Consider the following 24,280-nt stretch of genomic DNA (forward strand, 5'->3'; position numbering starts at 1 on the left):
TCACCCAGGACATCGGATGTGACCAGAGTTCCCGACAGTCTCAGCGAGTGACTGTGGACTGCTGGGTGACATCATACATGACCCAGCACCAGACTTTCAATGTGACACAGCACAGGCTTAATTCTAAGATCTGGAAAATACAGACTTCATGCCTCCAGAACAAAATGGCTAAGATTTCTTCTCCTAGGGATCAGACAGATTGAGCTGAAATGGGTGTTGATAATACCCCCTGATTGCATCTCAAGGACCATTTCCCCGAACTAAGCCTGGGTCTTGCTGTCAGAGAGCTTATTCCTTTAAAGCTACATTCACCGGGGAAATATTTCTTCTAAAATATATAGCACTGGAGAAATGGAAAAACCTTTTACAATTGTATAGTGAAGAGGTAAGGGGGTGTGGGGATAGTAACCTAATTAATTTTTAGGATAGCAGAGAGCCTCTTTTTCAAAAGCAGCCCTGAAGAAGAGATGCATTAGTGCTCTTAGAGGGGATGCACTGAATGGATGTGGACATCAGAGCCCCGCTACAGACACGAATAACAGAAGCTCCCAGATCCCTTCCTCTGGGCCAGGCACTGAGCTAAGCAGCTGATAGGCATTTCTCATTGACAATGAGGGTCAGGAATTATTCTCCCATTCTTATGGAAGGAAACTAAGGCTCAGAGAGGTTGAGTAGTCATACAGCTTATGAGTGGTGAATCTCAGCCCTCACCACAGGGCTCCATCAGTTCTTGCCACCATCACTAGGCTTACCTTCCAGGGAAGGTAACAAGCTTAAAATTCACTATCCACCACCCACTGCCATGTGGTTTTCTCCCGCCCCCCTCCAGGTTGCCTCCACACCAGCAGCCCTAGGCAGTTGGCTCTCAAGGCTGCTGCTTCATAATAAGGTTTGCAGGACCAGTGAGGGAAGGAAAGAGCAGGAAGGCAAAAGCCTCAAGACCTCCCCCTGCTACCTACTCACACTGCCCCAAGCCACGCCCATCACACAGGACACCCATGGCTTGGCTTTGTAACACTAACAGCATTTTCACCGAATCTGAAAACAACATACTTTTAAAAAGCTGCTCCCTTCCAAAGCTCTACACACAGAAATGAATCTAATGAGTGCCCTTTAAATACAATCTAGCACAGGTTTCTTTTGTGATAGAAATAATAATGAATGGCTACCATCTACTATTTGCCATGTGTCAGATGCTTTACACAGGTATTTCTCTTTAAAGTTCTATCATAAATAATGTACACTATACCAATATTTTAATAGCTATTAACTTAATAGTTAGTATCTTACTAATTATGAATACACTAGCCAAGTATTTTATTTATCCATTTTATATTCTTACCAAAATTAACAATTTAATTCTTTGACTTCTATAGCAATTACAGTTCAGAACAGGGCCAGGCCCTACCAAGATTCATTCATTTAGTCCTAACAATGCTATGTTATTATCTCGTTTTTTTTGAAGATGAGGAAACTGAGGCCCAGAGAGCTTAAGTAATTTGTTCAAGGTCACACAGCAAATAGGTACAGAGCTGAGATTTGAACCCTAGCAATCTGATTTCGGAGTCCAAGCTTATGACCTCCATGCTCTGCTGCTTCAAGTCCTTCATAATCCCAGTGGCTCTTAAGACAGCAAACGGTAACTGCACAAAACTCGTAATTGAAAAAAAAAAAAAAAAGATTAGCAGAATCAGGGACAAGTCCACCCTTGTGACAGAGTCAAAATCATATACAATTCATAGAAACATACATTGTGTTGAGATCAAAATAAATGGTACATGCTTAATGTTACATGTCATAGAGATACTAATTTTTTAAGATAAAGTAAATAAAGACTTAGAAATGTTTACAACACTTACAAGCATTCTTATCTGTAACTTGATAGTGTTGCCCTTTATAAATCAACAGGAAAGGTTTATAATGGATGTTTATGCAAGCAGTAATTGATCAGCTAAAACCCACACGTAGATGAATCTTGGGGGAACAGACCATAGCTACATAACTGTGTGTGTGTGTGTGTGTGTGTGTGTGTGTGTGTGTGTGTGTGTGAGAGAGAGAGAGAGAGAGAGAGAGACAGAGACAGAGACAGAGACAGACAGACACAGACACACACAGGGGAGGGAGGGCGCTAGGACCTACAACGCAACCTGCAAGGTTGACTTAGGAGAGGGAGGACACTCGCGTAGAATACATAGTGTGTCTGCTGTCACACAGTTAAGCAAGTGGCAGAGCCAGGATTTGAAGCAGAGCTGATCCAAAGCCTACGTGATTTCTGACCACTACACTGCCTTTCTGAAAGAATGGATGAGAAAGGATTTCAGTTATGTTTTCCTATAAAACCTTAAATTGAGGTTGAAAGCTATTTAATCAAGGGATAAACAGACCTAAGACTCATAAAGTATAATTTATCTGCCATTCTTTGATTAATTTTCTTTACTTCAAAAACTTTCTGTTCCTAGGATCTTTCATTTATCATAGTATTAAAAGGATTAGCTATTTAGTGTAAAATTCTGTGAGGTTTGCTCTAAGTTTGGAATTCATATCTTATATTATTTCTTTTTAGTTTACCATAAACTAACTGTTCCTTTCTCCGTTTTTCTAAATGACTTATTTTGAACCAAAATATATAGCAAAAGAAACCAAGGAGTTTTGTGGGAAACCTACCTATGGATATTGTTATGCATTTATTGTCTATTGTTAGTCATGGAAATCATGATCTTTACCACAATGGTGATGGACAGGACAATTCTGGGTAACCGCTGTCTACAAAGCAGACGAGACAGAAGAGGGAGGGAGGAGAATTGTTAGACTTCATCGTAACTGGGTCATAAAGCAAAACAAAATGCCTGTGAGCTGTGTGTCTTCTTTAAGATGCTTTATTAAAAAGCATATTCTGCATTTCCTTGCCTTTAACCACATCTTCAAGACAAGTTTCTGCCCTCTGCTTTGTTTCAATTGGCTGGCTAACCCCGAGGTGAGTCAAGCTAACTTCCCAAATGTCAGGCACACTGAGAAAAGGATACTGGCCGTTAGGGTAGAGTCTTGGCTTCTCCTGCCAGGAAGTGACTGCCTGGAGGGGCACCTCCATCCCCCTCTAACTGGAAAGAGTAAGGGACCCACTTAGTGGGAATGCTTACTCTATTCTTTGTTGTCTATGAATGTCTCTATCTCAAACTACTTTGGAGACTAAGGTTAAGGTTAGGGTCAGAAACAGGGATTAGCCAAAGCAATGCCCTGAATTTTCCTAAGGTAAAGCTACTTCCCTCTTCTTCTGCATATTTTCATGTTCTTTAGGGATCCCAAGAAACCGTAATGGGGTAGGATCTGCCGGACACTGCACTGAGCCTTACCCTTATTACATGGCAACTCTGTTCAGGGAGTGATGTCTTTTGCACCTTTGCCCAGATAAGAAAAGGAGGGGCAGGCTGGGAACTACACAACCAGGCAAGCTGGCTCCAGAGCCAACTACAAAGGATAAAATTTTGCCAGCTGAGCACCCCAGCACCCCTGCAGGTACAGTTGGTAGAATAATGGTAGAACTTGGTACAGTTGGTAGAATAATGAAGGGACCTGAGAAGAGGAAGGCCAAGCAGGGAACTGAGTGCCAAGGGAAGGACTCACAGTCTGTGCCATCCTCTCTACCCTCTGGAAATTGAAAGGCAAACATAAACTTCTAGAACCACCTTCAGTGCTGTTATCCGGGTCCTCAGAGGCCTGAACAGGGAGAAATGGAGCTAAACCAGAATTTCCAGATTTTGTCTTGAGCCTGCTGAAAGCTAAGAAAGGTCTGCTTGAGGGAGATTGCGGAGTGTATCCTTGGAAATGGACTTTAAAGAGAGAACGGACAGTCCTCTCTCCTGGGTTTTGGACTTGGTTCCATCAAACCAGGATATTCTGCTATTGCCCCAACCCCACCATCAGTGAAGTCCTCTTTTCTCCTGTCTGCCCCTTTCTTCCCCCTTTTCTACAATTCTTCACTAATTTGACATTTTGAAATATTCCACCACTTGTCTAAAACTCAGTCACGCCATCCAATAATTCCTTGAGCTCTTTGATATACAATTAAATTGTTCTTGGCTCAGTAATAAGACTGTGTCAGAATGAGAAAGAAATAATGTTTCAAAACTTCTTGTCCCCACAAATCACCACTCTTTCAAGTCTGCAACAAATGTCTACAATTAAATTTCCATTAAACAGAAAAAAACCCTTAAAAATTTTATCTAATAAACCCTAATTCTTGGAACAATAAAAACTGTTCATGTAGACAATATCTCTGTAAATTTTTTTCCCCTTGTTGGTCTTCAAATGTATCACATTCAATTCAATGCTCGCTGAGCATTCATTTACAGTGTAAGAAGATTTTAACATCTCCTCTGCCCAAAGCCCCTCTGGACAGCTGCCATCTCTCAGGGACAATGTTCATCTCTGGGGAGTTTTTCCAGTAGCCATGGGTCATCACCACTCTCGAAACTTATGAAGTTTATTTGTTATGTACGTACATACTTAATGCAGTGCTTTGGCATTAAACAGACTTGAGTTCAATCCCAACCCAGCAATTCTATCCTTCCACATGTGCGTAAACAGTCATGTACATAGATGAATACTGCAGTAGTTTTTTAATAGAGAAACAGGAAATAACCTAAATAACCACCCCTAAGGAAATGCATTGATATGGTGGAAGATTACACAATATTCCTGTTCCATAGTTAACAATTTCAAGTCGACTCCCATGCTGCAATGTTGGTAATGCTTGCTTGAGAACACAAGAGGGATTCAGTGGAAATCTGTATTACCAAACAACAGCTCAACACCTTTGTCCTAAAGATGGATCGCCCGGGGCATCTGTAATAACAGCAGCAACAATCAATGGCAGTTATCCAGCACTTTCCATGTCAGGCACCATTCTAAGTGCGTTACATGTTTTAGCCCAATGAATCCTCCCAACAACCCAATAAAGTTAAGACTATTAGAACCCACATTTCACAGACAAAGAAATTAAGGCACCAAGAAGACAGGAAATTTGCCCAACATCACACAACTAGTAATGGCAGGACTGGAATTCAACCCAGCTAGTCTGATTCTAGATGCTGTGATCCTATCCATTTTGCTGTTTGTTCTCCCATTGGAAGCGAAATGGACAGATGCCAAAATAAAATGAGAGTGGGAAAGGAGAAGGATATAAAATTTTATGTAAGACATCATTTATAGAAACTTAAAGAGCACATATATAATAATACTTACTATTGGCTACTAATACACAAATATACCATGTGAAAGTATCTTTAAGTGGACTGGAAGAAGTTACACCTAACTCCTGAAAGTGGTTCATTAGGGAAAGAGGGGGGAAACAAGTCATGCAGAGGTGGGAATGAGGAAAGAGGTGGAACTTAGTCTCGAATATTTTATTTCTTTAAAAAGATCTCAGCTTCGATGAGTATACAAAGTCAATGCATCACCCTTTCAGTTTTTCCAGGAGTCCAACAAAAGGTACCTATTTTCCCCCATCATTCATATTTGCAAAGCCCAGAATCCACAAGCATGCTTTAATCTTACCTATTAGCATTTGTATTATTAAGATACAGTTTAAATGACATTTACTTTTAAACAAATTTTATTAAGCTATGCATTTTAATGTTCTGAGTCCTTTAGGAGGAAAAAGTCAAATAGGTTAAAACAAACACATTTTACTTTCTTTTGGTAAAAGTGATGCAGGTTCATTTTAGCAACTTCAGAAAATTCCAGTATATGCAAAAAGAAGACACCTCACTGATACGCCACTGTTTACATTCCCAGGTCTATTGTTCAAAGGTTCTTCTATGATTAAATATACACAGAATTTTGATACAAAAATATCCATCTCCATAAACTGCTATTTTCCACTAATACAGGCCAAATGTCTTTACATTCTTTCTGCATTTTAAACAGTTGCATATTTTTATTCTCTCAATGCACATATTTATCCAACAGTTATTGTCCCCCTGAAAAAAAAAAGGTTAAAGACATTTTCAGAAAAATGAAAGCTGGAACGCTCTATTGCTAGCAGACCCACATGACAAAAAAACAAAAAATCAAAAACAAAAACAAAAAACATGTTAAAGGAAGTTCTGTGGCTGAAGGAAAATCATTCCAGATGGAAACTCAGATCTACACAAAGGAGGGAGGAGCATCAGATGGTAAATACGTGGGTAAACAACTTTTCTGTTATTTTTTATAGACATGTAAAAAACAAAATCTTGCAATTTAAAGCCAAAAGGAGTAACAAGGTACTGTGGTTTTCAAAACAGATGTAAAACTAAAAGGCATGACAATACCACAAAAGATGGCAGGAGAGAATGGGAACTAACTGGTACAGGGATCTTAGTTTAGTCGTCAAGTGCTTTAATGTTACTGGTAGGAAAATGCGAAAAGATGTGCCCGGTAAACCCCAGAACCACTAAAACAAAAAATAGTAAATGGCAGCATACAGACAATTCAAAACAACAACTGGTGCGTCAAGGAGGGAAGGGCCCATCACTGAGAGGTGCAGGCAGACTTCTCCACTGCTTTCAACTGCTGCTCTTCCAGAAATAAAAATATCCTTAAACGATTCAACTCTGGTCTAATGCCTTTGTCCTACCTTTCAACTCAAAATAGAGAGGCATCCAAATCCACCTGAGCCAACCGCTAAAGAAACTGGACATAGACAAATAGTCCACAGACAGAACTGCGCTGAATCAAACCCATGTATCCTCCTCACAAACGCAAGACCTAACCAGAGAAGACTGGATCACGAAGCTTTGGCAGCAATCACCCTGATTTCCATTGTGACATTATTGCTACCAAAGAGACATGTTCAGATTGACTTTTTAATAAGGTTTGATGTGAAAACAAAGTTTGATGTATGATAAACTAAAGTGAACTACGCTGGCATTGCCAATACCAAGGGATCAATTTTTCTAAGGCTCAGTTCCTTTTTGCATCTGTATGTCCACAGACACACAAGCACAGCGACTTGAGCTTGAATGAGCCCTTTAGGGAACATTCAGCTGTTGATGCCAAATACGAATCAGAGTTCCAGTGACGGAAATCAAACAGACCTTCTGAATCATCCCAACCTGCTGCCTGGATACAGGCATAGCTCTGAGTGTCTCTGGCAAGTCCTCTTGCTCAGGGAGATGAAGCCAGTAGCTACAGGCCCCTGGCAACTGGGATTTTTAAAAATGGTCCTTGAATCTTAACATATACAGTTATCACTCTACCACCCCAGACTTCCTTCGTGGCTTTGGGCAAGCCACCTGACCTAAAAAAATCTTACCTTAGCCACGTGGTAATTATTCTATTACTGTCTGACACTTAAGGCTTACTATGTGCCCTCTATGGGCTCTAAGTGACTCTATGTAGTACATACATATAACAAATAAAATGTTATAAATAAATATAAGACAATTATATATTCACTTAATACTAACAAAAGATAATGAAACAGAGAGAATTTGAATAACTTGCCCCCAATCGAGCCCAAGACTCAGCTCCAGCTCTTCACCTCCATAATCTCCCGTTGGTAGAGGAATGATGGGGGACTAAGATCTCATGACATTAACTTCCTTCCAGGAACAACATCAAAGTGACGGCAGACAGACACTGGGACGTAACATAGTAACCTCACTTCTTGCTCCTACCCCTACTATCCATCTGCTGTACCCACACGCTCCCCTTGACTGCCCCAAATCTTCATCTTGCAAGAGTTTTGCCCAAAGGGTGGTTGGAGACAGACAGCTCCCCTATAACCACCCTGGAGAGGTCACCTGTGCGCCAGGTCCCATTCTAGGAGCGGACATGTCCAGCCAAGTTGACTTTCTTACCCTAAGGAATTCATTCATCTGTTCGCTCAACATATAGCTATCAAGCACCTGTTTTGTGCCAGGTTAGATACTGTGCCAAAGAATGGGAATACAGTGGTGAACAAAGATGTATAGTCCCAGCCCTTGTAGAACATACAACCAAGTAAAGAGACAGATGGTGTCTCTACTAGAGAGAGGGGGGAAATTAGGGGGAATGTAATGGGAGAGCTCACATTTGAACAACACTTTGAGGAAGAAATGAGTTTGTCAGTCAGACAAGGAGAATAAAATGCCAGGCAGAGGGACAGCATGTGCAAAGGAGAGAAAGAGGCAGACAGATCTGCGGGTTCCAGGACCGTAGGGTTACCAGTGAATGACAGAACAGGAAATCGGGTACAAACATCAGGCCGACTTCTGCTGAAGAAGGCCAGGGAAGCCAGGATAAGTGCTTCCTCACCCCCACATACCCATAAGATGAGAGGAAGGAGCACGGAAGGAAGAAACCGACAACCACGGAGGTTGTCAGTGGATGTGCAAAAGAACTCACGGAGGATGGAAGTACTGGAAAGGATGCTGACTGATGGAGCAGAGGAAGCCACGCTCTGCGCAGAGTGGCTGCTACCAAGGACAGAGCCCTTGACAGCCGGGTAAGCTTGGAGTTTCCCAGAGCAGACTCCGAGACAAAGATTCGTGTGCAGGGAGTTTATTTGGGAGGTGATCCCAAAAAAGCAGAATGACAGAGCAGGCAAAATGAGGTGGGAAAGAAAGGGAGAAAGCCCATCAAGTGCAGGTTAATACGAAGGTTCCTGCTGTGGGCCACTGGGGCTCTATCCCGGTGGGGACGAAGAATAGACTACAGAGCTGAAAGATTCAGCAAAAAAACTCCATCCCTCCCTGGGAGAGGGCTGCCCCTGTGGCATTAAGTCACCAGCACGTTCAGGCTGCCCAGTACGCTGAGCAAAGCCACCCTGGCACAGCATGAAGCCGCCCAGCGAAGCCAGAGAGGAATCCGAGGGCGGAAGTTGTCGGTATCTACCGGAAGTGGAGCTGCGAGCAAACACCGAGGCAGGTTGCGGGGCTGTGGTGCCAGGCATCTGCAGCTTGTGCTGCAAAGGCTCCATACTCAGCCACCAGAATGTGTGCAGGAGAGCGGCAAGGGGCAAAAATCAACTGGGGATTAACTCAAATGCAGTTCACCAAGCAAACAATCCCCCATGCATGGTTGACTCCGCAGCCAGAGGACTACCCTTCTCTTGCTCCATTATCCAACCAAAACTGAATTTCAAATATATTCTCTTCCAAATTCAAAAAGGCCTACCAGGGATTGTGCCTCCTTTTATCGGTAGACAACGAAAGACACAGCAATCTATTTTTCACCTTGCAGGAGCTGCCTCAGCTGGACACCTCCGACCTGCATCCAAACTTCTCTAGGGAGACAGACCTTTCAATGTTCATAGGCTGCATCTCCCACCCTGTGGTTCACCTACGTCTCATCAAGCATCTTAAGCATTTGTTCCTTCCTGCTCATCAGATCTAATAAACATAGTCATCAAAATAGTGATCCAATGGGGAGCCTGGGTGGCTCAGTTCATTCATCATCTTGTCTTTGGCTCAGGTCATGATCTCAGGGTCCTGGGATGGAACCCTACATCAGGCTCTCTGCTCAGCAAGGAGTCCCCTTGTCCCTCTCCCTCTGCCTTTCCCCCTGTTCTCTCTCTCTCTCTCAAATAAATAAAATCTTTCTAAAAATACTGATCCATTGTACTCTTGTATGTCAAAATGTCCAAACCTTTTGTGGACTTATGTTATGACAGAGGGCAGAACAGGTGGTATAGTCCTGAGGCAAGACTGAAAATACACTGTTGGTTGTGCTAGGTAAAAGCAAATTGTTTATGGGGGCTCCTAGGTGGCTCATTCAGTTAAGCATCTGACTCTTGATCTCAGCTCAGGTCTTGATCTCAGGGTCATGAGTTCAAGCTCACATTGGGCTCCATGCTGGGCATGGAGTCTACTTAAAAAAAAAAAAAAAAAGGAAATTGCTTCTGGATACTGTTGGTTGCACTAGATAAAAGCAAACTGCTTCTGGTGATACTTACAAATTGGTAAAGAGTGAAAAACATTTTCCAAGCCAGTATCTGCATACGGTACCAGGGGCTGTACTCCCCTGCAGTATTAGCCATTTCCTCCCTCGCTTTTTACTGCTGCATTTTGTGCTTCTCCCCCCCATTATGGGTCTAGTGACAACAAGAGGAGACTAGAGTGAGTCTTGAGGACAATAGGCGTCCTCTTATAAGGCAATTTCCCCAACTAAGATGATTAGTCTTCAAGCCAGAGGCTAGTCTACCCAGATGAAGAAAAATAGCCTTCTTCCACCACCGAGGCAAGTTCTGAGTAATTGGGATTCAACATTGTCAGCTCTGTCCAAGCCCACTGGATGTCCCCATTCTAAGACTTAAGGTCCCATTCCTTCTCAATATTCTCTCACAAGAGAGTCATGGCAAGGCTATGAATTCAGTGAAAGTTTGAGTTTCATTTTCAGCAAGATTGGCTCTGTAGCTATAAGAAATAAATTATTTTATGGCTACCGCAAAAGCTCTCTGGTTCTCTGTAACTAGAGCTTAGAAATGAAACATCCCATCTTGTCATTTTCTTTCTCTGTGTGATCCAACGTACCCAGAAGAGTCCATCCCAGGCTACCGTCCTTTTTGTCACCAATGCTGCCACCGTGTTCAAGTATAACAGCCACCCGTTCCCCAAAGGTATTTGCTTCAGTGAATGCTTCATCACAGTTAACCATACATGAGATAGTTTAGAGAATTAATTTGCCACCAAACGGATTTTGACAACAAACTTTCAAAAACAAAACAAAAAAGTCCTCAGATTTCATAGCATTGTGATTTTTTAAAGATGATGAACCTGTAGGGAGAAGGGGAGAGAAACTGTATGGAGGAGAGAAGAGGCTATGTAAGCAAGCTAAAATTTTGATTTCTTGGAGCAAGAATTAAATAGACAATTTCTAAAGTTGAAAAGAAATTGTAATGCAAGCACTTACATAGGGATATCACCAAAAGAACAAAACAGAATTACTTGCAAGTGGCTATCTCTGTGGGTAAGGGATGGATGACAAATGTGAATCAGGGACCATGATGAGCCTGTTCGTTCTATTTCTTTTTTAACCGTTTGTGAATATTGATTTTTTTTAATTCTAAAAAACTTAAGCCAGGCCCAGAACACTCAGGGATGCCAAGGAAAGACATTTAAATTTCAAGCCTAAGTGATAGGAAACCAACAAAAGTACTTCAAAGACTGGAATGATCAAAAAGTGGGGTTTTTTTAAAGATTTTTATTTGAGAAAAAGAGAGAGAAAGAGAGAGCATGCATGAGTAATCGGGAGGGGCTGAGGGAGAGGGAGAAACAGACTCCCTGCTGCACGAGGGACTCGGTTCCAGGACCCTGGGATCATGACCTGAGCTGAAGAAAGCCCATTGAACCACCCAGGTGACCCCAGAAAGTGTTTTTTAAAAATGTCATGGGGAGTTGGCTATGTAAAAAGTGTACAGCACTCTTTAGATCCTATGGAGAATCTAAAAAAGTTGAACTCGTAGAAACAGGAGAATGGTGATTACCAGGGCCTAAGGGGTGTCAGGGAAATGGGTAGACATTGGTCAAAGGGCACAGACTTTCAGTGACAAATACACAGACTCTGCAGACCTCATGTATAGCATTGCAACCATAGTTAATAATGACATGCTTTAGTCCTGAAAATTACTAACAGAGTAAGTCTTAAGTCTCTCACCACCTGCAAAAGAAAGGAAAAAAAATCACTAGGTGAGGTATTAGCTTGATATTGGTAATCATCTCAACAGCGTACACATTTATCAAAACATGTTGTACACATTCAATATACACATTTTTTTGGGCCAACTATAGCTATAAAACTGGAAAAGAAAAGACTTAAGCATATATCAGAGGTCTACAGGAGGGATGGGGCACAGGGTTGTCTGGAGACTGGTCAGAGGGCAACTTGCGTGCTCATGGTTCCCATAGCAGCACAGTTCAGAATCTAGTTCACCTACAATTCAAGCTCCAGCAGCGAGGCTGTATAAGCTATTCCCTCCCCCAAGCAGACAGCACACTAATACAGGCCTTGTCTTCTATTCATTATTCCACCAGGTATCTCTATCACCTTGGGATATAAACACCTGCATATGGCCCCAGACTATGCGGAGGCCCAATCCAGGTGAATCAAGGAGAGAAACTTCCACTATGAACCAAAGAGTCAGGACAGACACCTGGGGGTTAAGAGCCATGTGATAGGGTCTGAATGGCCAGCACGAGTCTCGTCTGGCACCATGCAGGCACCTCCATGCCCACTTCCCTGCTGGCATGCACAGGTGAGACTTGCAAGGGAGGTAATCAAAGTTTAACATACTCAGTCTTTGAAATGATCCTGAATTTGCAATTCCTATTTAAAAATAGTCCCTGTTAATTTTTTTTTAAGATTTTATTTATTTGACAGAGAGAGCAAGAGAGCACAAGCAGTAGAGGAAGAGGGAGAAGCAGGCTCCCTGCTGAGCAGGGAACCCGACACAGGCCTTGATCCCAGGACGGTGGAATCATGACCTGAGCCAAAGGCAGATGCTTAACCATCTGAGCCACCCAGGCGCCCCCTCCCTGTTTTTTATTCCACATGTTTATGTAGAATGTATGAATGAAGGGAGGAAGGAACAGCTTCAAAATTGTGGTTCTGTGGCTCAATGACGTCAAGGACCCAGATCCTTTCATGGTGCCCTGGCACCTTCAGTGTCAGCTTCATCCCCTGATGGACAGCAACAAGGCTCCACAGATCCAGAGTCTCATCCCCACATGACAAGATCCAGAACAACTAAGAGATCAAATGCTCCGGCTTTTCCCTGGGACAAAGAAGTATCTGCTAGAAACACCCTTCAACAGATTTCCTCCTATCTCAACCCCTGGGCTCATCCCTGGGAAAGAGAACAAGAAACCCTTTAAACCAGACAGGCCCACCCACAGCTGTGGGCTGATTGGTTTCCCTGAAGCATGTGGATGCATTTCTAAGTATGAATAACTGAAGAACAAAAAAATTAGAGTTCTGTAGGAGAGACGACTAGGGAACAGATGCTGGACAGATAACCAGTAGCATCCATTATAACATCTAAATTGAACAATTTTCAGACTTCTGGGGTCAAGAAATCAAATTATATTAAATTAAAATTTTGGTCAAAAGAAGTAGAGAAAATATTTAGCTCCTGATTTGGGGTGGTGAGGGTAAGGGAGAAAAAAGCCAGGTCAACTAATCTTAGACACAGCAGGAAAGAATATCCAATGGAAAAAAGACAGTCTGTTCAACAAATGGTGCTGGAAAAATTGGACAGCAACATGGAGTAAAATGAAACTGAACCAGTTTCTTAAAGCATACACAAAAATAAACTCAAAATGGATGAAAGCCCTAAATATGAGATGGGAATCCATCAAAATCCTAGAGGAGAACACAGGCAGCAATCTCTTTGACCTAGGTCACAGCAACGTCTTTCTAGACACGCCTCCAAAGGCAAGGGAAACAAAAGCAAAAATGAACTACTGGGACTTCATCAGGATAAAAAGCTTTTCCACAGCAAGTGAAACAGTCAACAGAACTGTATGGCAATCTACAGAATGGGAGAAGATATTTGCAAATGACATATCAGATAAAGGGCTAGTATCCAAAATCTATAAAGTACTTATCCAACTTAACACCCAAAAAATTAAAAATCCAGTTAAGAAATGGACAGAAGACATGAACAGACATTTCTCCAAAGATGACATAAAAAATGGCCAACAGACACATGAAAAGATGCTAAACATCACTCGGCATCAGGGAAATACAAATCAAAACCACAATGAGATACCACCTCATATTGGGGAGAATGGTCCTCAAAAGGTCAAAAATAAAACTATCCTATGACCCAGCAATTGTATCCAAAATTGATACAAAAATAGTGATTTGAAGGGCACATGCACCCCAATGTTTATAGCAGCAATGTCCACAACAGCCAAACCACGGAAAGAGTCCAGATGTCCATCTACAGATGAATAAAGAAGATGTGGTGTATATATGCGATGGAATATTATGCAGCCATAAAAAATGAAATCTTGCCATTTGCAATGACATGGATAGAACTAGAATCTACTACGCTAAATGAATTCAGTCAGAGAAAGACAAATACCATAAGATTTCACTCATGTGGAATTTAAGAAATGAAACAGATAAATAAAGGGGAAGGGAAGGAAAAATAAAATAAGATGAAAACTGAGAGGGGGGCAAAACGGAAGAGACACTTATCTTTAGGGAACAAACTGAGGGTTGCTGGTGGGAGATTGTGGGGGGGAAGGGATAAGTGAGTGATGGGCATTAAGGAGGGCACATGATGTAATGAGCACTGGGTGTTATATGCAACTGATGAATCACTGAACTCTACCCCTGAAACTAATACTACATTATGTTAATTAACTTGAATTAAAAGAAAATCTTAAAAGAAAAGAAAAAGAAAAAATGCCAAGAGAAAAGACCTGAGACTCACAAAAGAAGTATTTCCAGTAATCTCACCAAAATCTGGAGAGAACGCCGGCACTGGGAGGGCTCACTGGTAGGCTCTATGACATTTGCAGAAATCTCAGGAATCCTCCAAAGATACAAGAGTTGTTGGAAGGGTACCAGTGCAAGCTTAAATGAGTAAATTGATGAACACAATCACGGACAGCACCTATCAAGTACGTGCTCTCCATTAAGCACTTTACATACATTAAATGCTCATAAACTCCCAGTGAGAGGTTACTAGAAATGAGAAAAATGAGGTGCAGATAGGTTGTTATTTGCCCCCTTTTGATCCGACGAATGGGGAAAGCAAGACATAAACCTAAGCTGATGGGATTCTGAAGCTAATGCTCTTGATCACTCATCTCTAATACCTCGTTTCTAGAAAAATCTAAGAATTAACTAAAGAAATGAAAGCATGTTCCACATGATGAGCTCTGAAGGATTCCAGTGTAGCTCTGGTAACTTGTTTTCTCTTTCATCAACGGATTAACCTTTGCTGAAGACCCACTTGGACCTGGAGACCATCTAGGTCATCTGGCCAACCCGTGCCAGGATCGCCTGCAGCCTCCGCGCAAGTGTGGTCCACAGACCAGAAGCACTGGCATCCGTGCAAGCCTATTAGAAACGCGGAATCTCAGGCCCTACCCGAAACCTACTAGACGAGCATCTGCATCTGAATAGGACCCCCAGGTGCTTCACAGGCACACTGACGTTGGAAGTGTTGGTGCACAGTGTCCCTGACACCTGGGCTCCTCTCTCATCTTTTCTGGGCTAGCAGGTCCATAACCACACTGTTCCCATTATTAGTAATTACGAAAGCGTCCCTCATCATTCTACACCTTCCCCTCAGTCTGCCACTTCAATTTACAAATAACAACCCTTCAAATTTTACAAACACCTATTTCATCTACCCATAATCCTCTCAAAGCTAAATACCCACTTCCTCCAGTATTTCCTAGATCACGCTGTGCGGGTCTCCCATCTGAGCGGAACCCAGCCTAAGATGTGCGTTAGAATGACTTGAAAACATCCAAGAGTGGATCCCAGGAATCTGTGTCTTTTACATACTTCCCAAGTAGAGCCAAGGCCCAGACCTCAGGGCTCAGAACCAATGCCCCACACGCCCTCTCGTTTCTTCCTATTCTTCATGGAGTGCAGCTTGTCTTCATAGACTTGAAGAGGGGGATCAGGCCAAAGTATATGCCTTAGTCTGGCCCATGATCAGAATATACTATTTTAATTAGTGCAGCCTAAAACATGGCAAGCTCTTGTAAGATAGTCTCATCGCAGTGAGCCTGTATCAAGCTTGCTGATAACCAAAATTCCAGTGTCTTCCCCACCCCACCCATAGGCGCTATTTCAAAGTCAGGTTTCCCTAGTTCCGTACATAAGCTATTTTCTTGAATGTAGATGTAAGACTCTGTACTTTTTCCTCTTAAAATTCCATTTGTTGCTCTGAACCCTTGATTTCACCTGCCATAGGTTCTGAATCTTTATTTCATCCTTTATTGGAAAGCAATGAATGGACTGAGAAAAGTTAGACCCTAGAATCAGATATGCTTGGGTATCATCAGATTTACTGTAGACAAATGGCTCAAATGGCTGTGATAGACTTTGTAACCTAAGGGGCCAGCTCAATGCTGACAAGAAACGTTCGTGTAATAGAATACGTGTTGAATGAATTAATGAAATAATGGCTGATGGCAGGGATACCAGCTAGGAGACTGGCTAGATACTCCTCCAAGCGAGAATAGATGGAGGTCTGAGCTAAGACTGGTTCAGTGATAAAGGAGAAGGATTTAGGGAGCTCTCTGAGAGTTAGAAACAATAAAATGTATTGGGCAATTGCATGTCATGGTAAAGAAGGGCCAAGAGTCACAAGGACACCCACGTTTCCAGGCTGAGCAAGTAGGAAGACATGGTTGCTAAGGGACCAATTGCAAACCACCTCAGCCCACCCACAGGAACGCCTGAGGGCTCCAGGGAGATAGGCTTGTTTAATTGAAACAGGGCCAATACCTTTACGGACCTGACTCCATTGTGACACCATTATCATCCATCAGTAATCATCTCTGGATGAACCTTGAAGACATTATGCTAAGTGAAATAAGCCAGACACAAATGGATACACATTTTATGAGTCCACGTATATAAGATACCTAGAACAGACAAATTCACAGAGACAGAAAGTAGAGTAGTGTTGCCAGGGGCTGGGGAAAGGGAAGAATGTGGAGTTAGTGTTTAAGGGGTACAGAGTTTCAGTCTGGGACAGTGAGTAAGTTCTGGAGCTGGGTGGTGGGGATGGCTGCCCAGTGATGGGAATGTACTTAATGTCATTGAACTGTATACTTAGGAATGGGTAAAATGGAAATTTGTATGTTCTATTTTGCCACAATAGCAAAAATGTTTTTAATGTAATCTCGTTATCAACCATCCACATTGGTAATTTATGCCCCTTTTTGTCTGGTTAAGCTTGGTTGGGACTGAGGAACTGACAAGTCCTCAGAGACCTGAATGCTCTGTTTAATCCACTGAGAAGTTACAGCAAAGGCACCAGGGCATAAAGAGATGATTCAGGAAACAATTCCGTGGAAGCAAAATGTCAGCTGCTGTTACCACCCATTACGTAAAAATAATTTTCCTGCTTCTGCTTCTGTGACTGTTTTTGCTCTGATCTCATTGCTTTCCATCACCTTGGATAAATCTCATTAGAAACTTCTGTTTAAGGACTTTCAGCAGCTAATCTAAAATGAGGCACATACAGAAGCCAAAATAAGGCAAATCTTCACCGGGACTGTGAAATGTAGCTTTAAAAAATGTTTATACAACCTAAACTTCAAGAGTTTAAATCCAGACAAGAGCGTGGAAATGAACAGTTGCTCCATTTTAAAATCCCCTGCTATAGCCTCCTCACACTGTGAAGTGACCCCCAGCTTTGCGCACTGGACTCACTTACAGGAGGTTTAAAAATTAGTGACACCTGCATCCTAACCCGAGAGTCTGATTTAGTTATGTGGAGTCCAGCGTGGGCATCAGGATTTTCTTGTAGCCTGAGTGCCTTCAGTGATTCTAATGTTCAGCCTTGGTTGTGAACCAGTGACCAAGAAGTTCAGACAAATTCATCCCACCCTGAGCAAGACCATCTAGAGCCATTTGAGAACCATTGTTCTAGAGCAGTGATGGGGAACTTTAAAGAATACCCCATCACTCCACAAAGATTCTGATTCAACCATTTTTTTTAAACCTCTTCCGCTAATTCTAATGTGAAGCCAGGGTAGAAAACTCAGTCAAGTCCCCCGCTGTGATGAGACAAAGAAAGACCAGCCGGAGATGAGACAAGTAGTCAGTACCACCATCTGAACTAGAGCCCAAATCCCTTGCTTCCAAATGGAGCTCGGTGTGCAGGAAGCCATTCTAGCTCTCTAACCGTGAATACTAAATCCATTCTACTATGGATCTAAATTATGACGCAGTTCGAAACCTGCCTTGCTCCTACTTAGAGTGCTCTGGTCTAGAATTTGATCCGCTGGTTCTTTCCTATTTCCCTCATGGCGGGCAGAGAGGGTTAGAGACAGGCCACATCAACATCAAGACAAAGCAAAAGTGAAAATGCCAGTAGCTCCAAAATAAGAACGGGAGCCTCGAGTACTTGCAAACGTTGAGAACGCAAGCCAATTGTCAGCATTTCACACGGGATTACGGACACTGTCTTGCACTCCTGGGAGAAGGCGGCTACCCAACAGATCACAAAGCTACCCAAGAAACCCCTCGGTTCAGCCTTCTGGCTCTTGGAACAGCTGTTTTTACCTTATCCCCAATGGAAGACTGTCAGATTTTTTTTTTTTTAATTTTTTATTTTACACAAACCCTTGTGTCGAGGGCCGACTTTCAATAGATCGCAGCGAGGGAGCTGCTCTGCTACGTACGAAACCCGACCCAGAAGCAGGTCGTCTACGAATGGTTTAGCACCAGGTTCCCCACGAACGTGTGTTGCGTGACGGGCGAGGGGGCGGCCCCTTTCCGGGGCGCCCCGTTTCCGGGACTAGGGGCTCTCCGCACCGGACCCGGTCCCGAGGCGCTCAGCGGCCCGCCGGCGGGGACGGCGGGGGACCTGCTATCCGAGGCCAACCGAGGCCAACCGAGGCCAACCGAGACGCCGCCGTGTCCTTCCGCCTGGGCGGGATTCTGACTTACAGGCGTTCAGTCATAATCCCACAGATGGGAGCTTCGCCCCATTGGCTCCTCAGCCAAGCACAAGACTGTCAGATTTTTAGCCAGATTTCCATTAAAAGTAAGCTAAAATCTTGCTCAGTGACACATTTCAGTGATCAAAAGGTTGCATAAGTTGAGCTTCCCTTGTAGCAGTTTTAGCGCTCAAGTCATCCTTGCGCTGGGAAGGCACATCCTTCCTTGGAATGTGCCGCTTCTTTGGGAGGCAACGCCCTCCACTTACTTTTCAGTGTACCTGATATTCTTCACTTAATTTCAAAGTCCCATTGGTTTCATTTCTGAAAAGTCTTTAAAATGCTGGCAGTAAAGCTTTCATCACCGTTGAAAATAGAGAGGAACTTATTTTACCCTTGATCTTGCAGAACATGATAGGAGTTAGTATTTGTTGCCACAAGCACTGGAGCCTGACTCTGGCAAGTTTATTTTACAAAGATCGCTGGAAGAGTACAAGATGCCAGGACACCTCACACCGGAGCCTTAGTAACCAGGGGGGTGCCAGGGAGCAGAGCAAGACTGAACGAGCAGCCTCTGACGGTCCACAGAACAACTCAGGGCTGGCTGTCTTCCATGTGTCTCCCTCTGCTCGAGAATCAAACGGCTTAAGTCCGCTCGGCCAAGCCTCTGCGAAGGGCGCAGCTCTCCGCTAGGGACCAGGGCTCTTTGCTCGACACTGCAGACTGCACACAACAGGACAGGGGTAGTTCCCCGAGGAGGAGGACAAGGCACTTACTGAGAGACAAGGGAGGGGGACTGAGCAGGTGAAAATACCCACCAAGTCATTGACCCATGGCTACACAAGGAAGGGGCCGTGCTGGACTTGTTTGTCTAAGTGTTAACCGCCCTATTTATTCTATATTCTATCCCAAAGCCAGACACACCACAGACCTTCAGTAAATGTTTGTTCATTTGAAAAAAAATAAACTCTGACGGAGCTCAAGAACACAACCATCTGACAAGCGGTCTCCACTGCAGTCTCAGCAAACCAGCTGTGCCTATATGTGCAGAAGAATAACTTGATTATTATTGTTACTATTAATAATAATGGGGGTGCCTGGGTTGCTCAGTCGGTAAAGTGTCTGCCTCTGGCTCAGGTCATGATTCCAGAATCTTGGGATAGAGCCCCGCGTGGGGCTCCCTGCTCAGCCGGGAATCTGCTTCTCCCTTTCCCACTGCCCTTCCTCCGCTCATGCTCTCTCTTGCTCACTCTTTCAAATAAATACAACGTTTAATAATAATAATAATCATTCTCAGCACGCCCTATTTTTTCCTCCAACTGACTTCCAACAAGTAGGTCTGTCATGGGACGCCCTGGTGGCTCAGTTAGTTAAGCAACGGACTTTGGCTCAGGTCATGATCCCAGGGATCGAGCCCCACATCAGGCTTCCTGCTCAGCGGGGAATCTGCTTCTCCCTCTGCCCCTCCTCCCTGCTCATGCTTCCTGCTCATACGCTCTCTCTCTCTGACAAAATCTTAAAAAAAAAAAAAAAGTAGGTCTAGTCGTGATTTCTCTTGAAGTTCTCTATTAAATCCCCACCTTCAAAGACCTTTCCCTGCCTCCAATCCTCACCCTTCACAGGCCACTTGCCCCCGTAAGTAGCAGAAATAAAGGGGATCAGGGGAAGTGGAAAAAAAACTTTGACTAACCGGACAGAGAGAAGGAAACAACTGCCAGAGCAGAGAGGCTGAATTTGGTGCCCACCCATCTTCCTCAAGTTCACATAGCTTTTTGGTAGCAGCACTAGGGGTTAACTGGCCTTCTCCCCATCTTTTCCCAGCCCTTCCACAACCATGATGCCACCCACGCATTTATGCTGAGTCGTCACAACTTGTTACTAACGTGACATTGTTACCTAGATACAACTTCTAAAAATTAACATAAACACTTAGTTTCCTAAACAATTAAATTCTACTCGAAGTTACTGCAGCATCTGAAGGCACCAGAGTCCTCATTACACGCGGCAAGGCTTGTACCATAAATATGGGTTTATAGGGGCGCCTGGGTGGCACAGTCGTAAGCGTCTGCCTTCGGCTCAGGGCGTGATCCCGGCGTTCTGGGATCAAGTCCCACATCAGGCTCCGCTGGGAGCCTGCTTCTTCCTCTCCCACTCCCCCTGCTTGTGTTCCCTCTCTCGCTGGCTGTCTCTATCTCTGTCAAATAAATAAAATCTTTAAAAATATATATATATGGGTTTATAGAACAGAATTTAGCAGTGGGTCTTAAAAGTCTACACTTCAATCCAAGAATCTCACTTCTAGGAATTTGTACTAATAATCACAGTTACATAAAGACACTATGAGATATTCACTGCAGCTTTAGCTATACTAGTGCGAAGCCAGAAACAACCTAAATATCCGACAGCAGGGGTTGGTTAAATCAAATAGGACGTCCATACGGTGTAGTATCAGGCAACATCACAATTGTTGTAGCACGGGGCATGGAAACATGCCAATCCGTTTACATGACAGTAAGCGAAAATGAAGGTAACAGAGTAACTTCTTTGTGAAAAAATCCCCACAGATAGAAAAAAGAATCGTACAGTCTATACACGAAATTAGTAACAGCAGCAGCTATCTCTGGGTGGTAAAATTATGGAGAATTTTCACTTTCTTTACTATCTCTAAGTTTCCTTTAAAAACACTGTTGGATTTTAAATTATAAATAATTTTAAAACAAACATTTTTAATTATCTTAGAACATAGAAGTACAATGTAGCTATTGAAAAATGTACGCTTCCTACAGAAACCTCTTGAAAGTAGCCCAAGCATTCCCCAACTGTACCTGTTCATGTCTTACAACTAACACTTGCTGAATTACACATTAAATTTTTTATTTCTCCACTTTACTTCTAACAAGTAGTTCTGGTCATGCTTTCTCTTCAGTCAGTTCAGTGTTATCACAATCTTCTAAGACTTTGTTCTCCCTCAGACACTTTTTTAAAAGATTTTATTTATTTATTTATTATTTATTTATTTATGTACTGAGAGAGAGACTCTTAAGCAGACTCCATGCAGGACTTGATCTGAAGACCTTGAGATCATGATGGGAGATGAAATCTAGAGTCAGAAGCTTAACCAACTGAGCCACCCAGGCGCCCCAACACTTCCCTCTTTTAACCTAAGGGGTAGCACAAACCTCTGATTTGGGTCACCTTTGCAAAAGGAAAAGCAGCCAGACACACTGAAATGCTGGGTGCTACAGAAAATAAAATTGCCCCTGCCCTGTCGTAACCTCTCCTCCTGAGCCGATTAAGTGGCTCTCTAGATTGCTAACATGTGTTTTGCTATAATACCGAAATCCGTAACCAATGTCACAAGGCAGGCAGGAGAAAGACAAGGAAATGGATTTTCCTCTTAGAAGCTGAGAAAGACAAGGAAATGGATTTTCCTCTCAAAGCCTCCAGAGTGAACACAGCCTTGCCAAAACCTTGAGTCTAGACTTCTGACCTCCACAACTAGAACAGAATAAACTTGTATTGTTTTAAGCCATGAAAACGTTACGCAGCAGGTGTCTGGAAGCGTGGCTTCTAAGAGGTATTAAAACCTGACGTCCACCAATACTCCGTGATAATGAACTAGAGAGAGCAACCACAGGTCCCAGTCTGCTCACACCTGTTGCCTCTCAAGGATCCCAGACCGGATCATCCATTAGCTTGATTACAAACCTCACCTGGGTACACATTTGCCTAGCAAGTTCAAAAGTAGATAGAAATTTCACTTAGCTCCAAGAACAACTTTATCCTTAGCATTTCGTCCGATTCCATATACTAGAGAATTTGAGGCACGTTAAATTTTTTTTAAATATATTTTTAAGTGTTCGGTGGTACTTTTTTAAAACAATTAACACCTGTCATTATTAGATACTGATTGTAATTTCTAACATTTGCAAAGAAATGTTATAAATAACCAGAGACCATGATTATCTAGCTCATTCTCTTGTGGTTTTTCTAAATACTGAATTTCAGAACGAGTAATAAAGATTTCTAAGAAATGGCTTTGGCCAGCATAATCAACAATCATCATTCCAAGACACCAACAAACGCATTTCAAAACCAACAAGGACTATGAGACCTCTCCCCCAGAAAAGTCTTATCATTGAAAAACCTGCCGTTCCCCACCCCCGTAAAGGTCATACCAGTCTCTCTGTTTGTGCCTTACACATAACCATGCACATCTGGCAAATGATAATTTTTCTACTTGTACATTCAACATCTTCTGGTAGTGTAAAAAATATTTCGACAAATTCTAAATTGAAATTTTTTCTTGAAAACTGAAAAATACAAGTAATTTTGTCTCTTTTATTCTGTAAGTACCCAAAGTGCTAATTTAGATTAACTAGCTGCATACTTCTTGAAAGTCTAATTTACTCCTATTATCCTGGCTGCAATTCTCATTTAAAAGAACTGAAATGTAGAAAAACAAAAATATTCTCCCTACCAAAAAAAAAAAAAAAAGAAAAAGGTTCCTTGATGTGAATGTGTTAGGTAACCACACTATGGTAACCATTTCACAATACATCACACCGCACACCTTCAACTTACCTGGGATATGTCCGTTATGGCTCAGTAAAGCTGGGAGGGAGCAGACGAAAAACGCTGCCCGTTTTGGTAAAACAAAGTTTTTTATTGGATAAACTACGTAACATAATTTAACTATTTTAAGTGTGGTATTGATGACGGTGATCTTTTTAGAGAAAACAGTTTCTTTAGAGGTAAAAGTCCTAAAAAATTCATCCATCTTTGACTTGATGATTCGTAGCAAGCTGTATTACCTACACGTGATTTTTAAAAATTTTTGTTTTCTGACATGGACGTAAATCTTAACCAAAACTTGAATATAATTTACTATTTTAAAATGCTTACCATGTCCCCTTTGCTGGTTCGAAAGCTGGTCCCAGGACAGGGAGGCCAAGGGAGAGACAGGAGGGAGAGGCGGGCCGCTCCACGCAGGTAAGCGAGGAAATGCACGTCTGCGCGTGCTCTGCATCCGCCCCAACACGACGTCATCTCCCCGCCCACGGCCCAGAATCTTGTTTACAAAGCAGCCTTAACTGGTTTCAGATGGTCTCAACACCGCATTACTCTCTCAAGGCTGTGTTCTTGAAATAGCTCCCACGGCAGGAATGGTGGGCGGGGGAACTCTCCAAGGAAAGGGGAGGGGACGTCCTCTCAGTGCCGAGGTCATGTCCTCTCAATGACCTCGTCCAACATCCTTCTCAAAATGCAGCCTACCTCTGAACTGTGAGCATTTATCTGTACACATCTCAAAAAATTAAACTGATTCCTGATACACAAATGCTGCCTAAATTGAACATCACACACAATGTTTGAAATATTAGTTTTATTAGGAAAGCACTGGATAGTTGTATTAGATCATATAATCAATTACTTAGTTGTAATGTGGTCTGAAAACATCAGCTAAAATACGGATTTCTCATTCATTCAACAAATACATAAGCACCTGTAAGTGCTAGGGACTGGAGATGCAGGCTAAACAGAATATCCTTGCTCTCAGGGAGCTTACATTCTAGCAGGAAGGCAATATTAAAGAAAAAATATGTAAGACAGCAAAAGTAGCTGGTGCTTTACAAGAGCACATAGTGTCTAACCCAGCCTAGAGAAGTCACAGAGACAAA

At 42.7% G+C, this 24,280-nt stretch overlaps 1 protein-coding gene across 1 annotated transcript in view; it reads right to left on the bottom strand.

Moving 5' to 3' along the window:
* LOC123800257 (uncharacterized) overlaps nt 1-23,817 on the bottom strand; it is a 265,278-nt gene extending 241,461 nt beyond the window's left edge. Inside the window, exon 1 of the mRNA XM_087862091.1 lies at nt 23,508-23,817. Coding sequence (XP_087718217.1) covers nt 23,508-23,651 — 144 coding nt within the window. The 5' untranslated portion in view covers nt 23,652-23,817. The remainder of the gene's footprint in view (nt 1-23,507) is intronic.
* Nucleotides 23,818-24,280: the final 463 nt, after the last annotated feature.

Source organism: Ursus americanus, chromosome 5 (genome assembly GCF_024610735.1).
Source record: "Ursus americanus isolate L20-20 chromosome 5, mUrsAme1.1.p, whole genome shotgun sequence".
NCBI classification, from domain to species: domain Eukaryota; kingdom Metazoa; phylum Chordata; class Mammalia; order Carnivora; family Ursidae; genus Ursus; species Ursus americanus.